This window comes from Coregonus clupeaformis, chromosome 5 (genome assembly GCF_020615455.1).
Source record: "Coregonus clupeaformis isolate EN_2021a chromosome 5, ASM2061545v1, whole genome shotgun sequence".
Lineage (NCBI taxonomy): Eukaryota > Metazoa > Chordata > Actinopteri > Salmoniformes > Salmonidae > Coregonus > Coregonus clupeaformis.
This window is the reverse complement of record NC_059196.1, coordinates 45,255,164-45,261,163: the sequence shown is the minus strand read 5'-3', so window position 1 is coordinate 45,261,163 and position 6,000 is coordinate 45,255,164. Positions and strand designations below refer to the sequence as shown.

Sequence of the window (6,000 nt, the reverse complement as noted above, 5' to 3'; positions counted from 1 at the left end):
AGTATTTGATCCCCTGCTGATTTTGTACGTTTGCCCACTGACAAAGAAATGATCAGTCTATAATTTGAATGGTAGGTTTATTTGAACAGTGAGAGACAGAATAACAACAAAGAAATCCAGAAAAACGCATTTCAAAAATGTTATAAATTGATTTGCATTTTAATGAGGAAAATAAGTATTTGACCCCCTCTCAATCAGAAAGATTTCTGGCTCCCAGGTGTCTTTTATACAGGTAACGAGCTGAAATTAGGAGCACACATTTAAAGGGAGTGCTCCTAATCTCAGTTTGTTACCTGTATAAAAGACACCTGTCCACAGAAGCAATCAATCAATCAGATTCCAAACTCTCCACCATGGCCAAGACCAAAGAGCTCTCCAAGGATCTCAGGGACAAGATTGTAGACCTACACAAGGCTGGAATGGGCTACAAGACCATCGCCAAGCAGCTTGGTGAGAAGGTGACAACAGTTGGTGCGATTATTCGCAAATGGAAGAAACACAAAATAACTGTCAATCTCCCTCGGCCTGGGGCTCCATGCAAGATCTCACCTCGTGGAGTTGCAATGATCATGATCACAGTGAGGAATCAGCCCAGAACTACACAGGAGGATCTTGTCAATGATCTCAAGGCAGCTGGGACCATAGTCACAAAGAAAACAATTGGTAACACACTACGCCGTGAAGGACTGAAATCCTGCAGCGCCCGCAAGGTCCCCCTGCTCAAGAAAGCACATATACAGGGCCGTCTGAAGTTTGCCAATGAACATCTGAATGATTCAGAGGAGAACTGGGTGAAAGTGTTGTGGTCAGATGAGACCAAAATCGAGCTCTTTGGCATCAACTCAACTCACCGTGTTTGGAGGAGGAGGAATGCTGCCTATGACCCGAAGAACACCGTCAAACCTGGAGGTGGAAACATTTTGCTTTGGGGGTGTTTTTCTGCTAAGGGGACAGGACAACTTCACCGCATCAAAGGGACGATGGACGGGGCCATGTACCGTCAAATCTTGGGTGAGAACCTCCTTCCCTCAGCCAGGGCATTGAAAATGGGTCGTGGATGGGTATTCCAGCATGACAATGACCCAAAACACACGGCCAAGGCAACAAAGGAGTGGCTCAAGAAGAAGCACATTAAGGTCCTGGAGTGGCCTAGCCAGTCTCCAGACCTTAATCCCATAGAAAATCTGTGGAGGGAGCTGAAGGTTCGAGTTGCCAAACGTCAGCCTCGAAACCTTAATGACTTGGAGAAGATCTGCAAAGAGGAGTGGAACAAAATCCCTCCTGAGATGTGTGTAAACCTGGTGGCCAACTACAAGAAACGTCTGACCTCTGTGATTGCCAACAAGGGTTTTGCCACCAAGTACTAAGTCATGTTTTGCAGAGGGGTCAAATACTTATTTCCCTCATGAAAATGCAAATCAATTTATAACATTTTTGACATGCGTTTTTCTGGATTTTTTTGTTGTTATTTTGTCTCTCACTGTTCAAATAAACCTACCATTAAAATTATAGACTGATAATTTCTTTTTCAGTGGGCAAACGTACAAAATCAGCAGGGGATCAAATACTTTTTTCCCTCACTGTATATATATATATATATATATATATATATATATATATACACTCCAGAGAGCAATGTCTATCCATGTGTTCATGAGTACAGCAGTGAGCCCTGTGCTGTGCTGTGCCTGTGTGGTCAGTAGCTCTGTGCAGCAGGCCAGGCCAGGCCTCTAGACAAACAGCAGGCCCCAGGGTTATCTCTCTGTCAAGTGGAGCAGCGTGCTGTCCATTACCTCACTTCACTGTCTCACCCACCGCCCCTCCACGCAAACAGCAAGCTATTCTTAGTGCCTCTCAGGACTCAGTAGCCTGTACAGTACAATGGGCAAGAGGAAACTACTTTGTTACAGCCTAGGTTAATAGTCAACTGTACACAGCACTGCATGTGTGTGTTAGTGTGTGTGTGTGTGTGTGTGAGTGGGAGAGAGAGAGAGAGAGAGAGAGAGAGAGAGAGAGAGAGAGAGAGAGAGAGAGAGAGAGAGAGAGAGAGAGAGAGAGAGAGAGAGAGAGAGAGAGAGAGAGGGAAGGGAAGGAGTGAAAAGGGGAGAAGGAGAGAGATCCTTTTCATTGGCCCACACAGTGTTGACACATTAACTCCAGAATACCTTTGTTTTCTATTTCGTCAAGTCTAAAACTGTTTCTGGCTTTGATCCTTGTTTTAACAGATGCAGTTAAAAAAGTCCCAGAGTTCTATGTTTTGAGGGAAAAAAGCATAAATTTTTGTCATTCTTTGAAAGGCAGCTCGATCCTGTACATTACTTAATGTGGCCTGCAGTGCAGTCAGAGCACTCCAGTCAGCCCGTATGCTGCTAGAGAGCAGGTTCAGTCAGCCAGTCAGCAAGTCAGCCAGTCAGCCAGTCAGCCAGCCAGCCTGCCAGTCAGCCAGCCAGCCAGCCAGCCAGCCAGCCAGCCAGCCAGTCAGTTTGTGTTTAACGGCCAATATACCACGGCTAAGGGCTGTATCCAGGCACTCCGCGTTGCGTCGTGCATAAGAACAGCCCTTAGCCGTGGTATATTGGCCATATACCACAACCCTTGTGCCTTATTGCTTAAGTATAGTATACTATAGTTTAGTATAGAATATAATAATATACACAGGACAAACAGGATTCATGGTGAATGCATTAACCCCGTCTATATTAAGAAGGTCAGATGGAGAGATTGTGGCTCTGTACTGTGTGTGTCATTAATGATAAACCAAACAAACTGGGTTAGCTCGCCCCAGCCTGGCAAAACATGACTTGTTGAAACTTGGATTAGGTTTACAGTCGCTCAAGTGTAGGAGAACTGTAAAAGCCAGGTCGTTAGAATAACAGTGTACAGAAATTGTGTTTTTTTGCCTTTAATGTCTTGCAGGGCTCTGAGAGCTTGGTAGAGTAAACACTGTTCATGCGTTAACTTCCATCTCTGGAGTTTCACTGGGAAGAAAAGCTCTGGGTACGTCTTGAACTCAAAGTGGAATTAAACCAATAAGTCCTTGGAATAAACTGTTAAAATGTCAAATGGATAAACTAGGATAAAATCAAGATTTGGCTAACATTTTTCAGCAAACACAAGCATGCAATGTCCAAATTGGTTTTTAAAAAGGCCTGTATACTTAGTCCATGGCACGTAGGGTACTCAGTCCCTGTCCTGAAGTTTAAACGAGGTCTTGTAAAAGCTCAGTGCTCTGTTTTCTCTGCTTTTTCCTTCTCTCTCCTGCAGGGTTCTATCCTGGTTGCTCCGACAACATAATTATATGTGGGGGAGCGTGAGCGGTAGAGAATGGGGGTCAGAGAAACAGAGAGAGACAGAGAGAGACAGAGAGAGACAGAGAGAGACAAAGAAAGACAGAGAGAGACAGAGAGACAGAGAGAGACAGAGAGAGACAGACAGAGAGAGGGCTGCAGCTCAGAGCCTTTTCATTATGGGTCCTTTTGAACGTCGTACAGAATAAGCAACCCAGTGCTGTGGCCAGGGCCAGGCCAGCCGCTGTCTCTACTCTGGCCTGCACTGCTCCCATCCTGTATCCATCTTGCTCCAGCCAAGCCTCTTGTTCTTCTACTTGAAAAACCCACCTCTGAAATAAATACCCTATAGCGTCCACTTTTGGGGGGAATATTTGTAGCATTCCAATTTATGGAAACTGGTGCCCTGTTTGACTATCTGTTCTTTTTCCTTTACATTTCTATTTGATGTATTCATTGGGAGGCCTTAGGGCTTTCTGAAGGCAGGCCTCTAACCATGCAGAGTGAGTGACTGAGTGTATAATAGACAGCAGAGGAACAGTCATCAGTTTGGGGCAGCAGAGCCTGACTCTGGGGTAAGATCTAAGAGGAGATGAGGACATGACACCGTCCCCACCACCACGAACACACAGAGTATGGTTTCAGCTGCGCTCATCTGTGACACACACTGCTACTATATCCCCACGGTTCTCCCATGGTACCAGGCTCTCTCATTTCAAAGGCAGAGCCCTTGAAAGCAGCCATTAAATCATTTTTGATTCATCTTTTTAATTATGGTTATTTCAATTATCTTTAATTAATACTGTGTTGTAGTACGCACCTGATGGTACATCAAGAGTTATAAATATACAGATCATCCACAACCAAATACTATAAAAGTATAGTAACTCCACAGCTGACATACATAATGTATCTTGCCCTCTCATGTAGCCTTTAGTATTCATTCCCACTCCCCTACACACCATCAGATCCTCCCCTCCAGCCCCAGGCAGTGCCCTAAAAAATACCATCACCCATCCCCCGAACCCATCTCTCTCGATTAGATTACAATGAGGGCCTTGGTGACAGCTCCTGGGCATGCTTGAGAAGCGGTTGATATTTGAGATCCTCTTCTCAAAGTTCCCTCTCCAGCCAGTAGAGACAGAGACAGTATAGATAACATGTCTAAGAGCTGACCTCAGACCAGCCAGTAGAGACACAGCACCGATAACATGTCTAAGATCTGACCTCAGAAACCAACCAGCCTTTAAAAAACCATGAGGACAAATTTGTCAACACAGAGCACCGATCACTACGCTAAGAGTTAAATGAATAAGCAACAGTGTACTGTATATTATTCACTGTCTATCTGTTTGAAAGCTTTTAGTCCCAAACCTTTCAGCATAGTCACTGACCCTCACGATGGTGGAATGCCCCCTCCACATCAAAGCAGGACCATCATTAAGACCGTCTAGCAGGCAATAAAGAGGAGCTTCACTAGTCTAGTCAACAACCAATGAAACAACTGAGGTACCTCTCTCCACTAAAAGATGACCGAACACAGATACAATGACTGAACTGGTTTGTGTATAAACACTCTGATCCATCTGCCTGACAAACACCAGAGCTAGCAGGACAACAGAAAGAGCTTTGTTCCTATTGTAGCTCCTGACCCCCTACCAAGGGCTCTTTACAGGAGCACTCACCCTTGGATGATCAGGCCACTCTTCCCCAGGCCTCCTCAGGCCTACTGGGGCCAATGGGCCAAACACATCCTGAACCATCTCCTGTGAGATTATCCAACTCAATGAGCACATTGAGGGGGAAATAGAGTAGGAAACTGGAGCCTTCTATTCAGCCCCAGCTCCAGTCTAAACCCCCTTCCCTTCTCTTCCATTCACACCAAACCCAGAGGCCCCAGAGGCCCAGGGGCCCCAGAGGAAATAAGAAAAGCCCCAACACGAGCTGCACTTACATGCAACTTCCAGCGAGGCGTTGTGGCTCACGGCTTCTCCCAGGTAGTTGCGGGCAACACAGACGTAGGAGCCCTCATCCGGTTTGGAGCGTCGTCCGTGGACGATACGTAGGAAAAAGAGGGAGCCGCTGGGCAGCAGCATGCGTTGAGATCGAGGGTTGTCCCGGTCCGTTTCTACCCGCTCCCCGTCCTTGTACCACTCCACCGTGGGGCTGGGCCTCCCCTCCGCCTTGCAGTTGAGGGTGGCGGGCTCCCCCTTGGACACGATCAGGTCAGAGGGGTGCTCCACGATCCGGGGTGGGGAGTCCTCCTGGCGCAGACGGGATCCTGGGAAGAGAAGAGGAAAGAGAGAATTGAGAACACTGGATTGTAGGGGTCAACAGGCCAGCTAGGACCATGTACCCTGTCTTTACCTTATCCTTAATCAGTGGTTTAAAGTACTTAAGTAAAAATACTTGAAAGTACTACTTAAGTACTTTTGGGGGTATCTGTACTTTACTTTATTATTTATATTTTTGACTACTTTTACTTTTACTTCACTACATTCCTAAAGAAAATGATGTACTTTTTACTCCATACATTTTCGCTGACACCCAAAAGTACTGGTTACATTTTGAATGCTTAGAAGGACAGGAAAATGGTCTAATTCACACACTTATCAAGAGAACATCCCTGTACATCCCTACTGCCTCTGATTTGGCGGACTAAACACACATGCTTCTTTTGTCTTAGTGTTGGAGCGTGCCTCTGGCTATCTGT

General features: G+C 45.9%; 1 protein-coding gene across 3 annotated transcripts in view; it reads right to left on the bottom strand.

The window, feature by feature from the left end:
* The window catches only part of robo1 (roundabout, axon guidance receptor, homolog 1 (Drosophila)), a 400,382-nt gene that overhangs the window by 222,823 nt on the left and 171,559 nt on the right, over nucleotides 1-6,000 (bottom strand). For all 3 annotated transcript variants that reach the window (XM_041876909.2, XM_045214635.1, XM_045214636.1), the window contains one exon: nucleotides 5,242-5,568. In XM_041876909.2, the coding sequence (XP_041732843.2) occupies nucleotides 5,242-5,568 (327 nt within the window). The remainder of the gene's footprint in view (nucleotides 1-5,241; nucleotides 5,569-6,000) is intronic.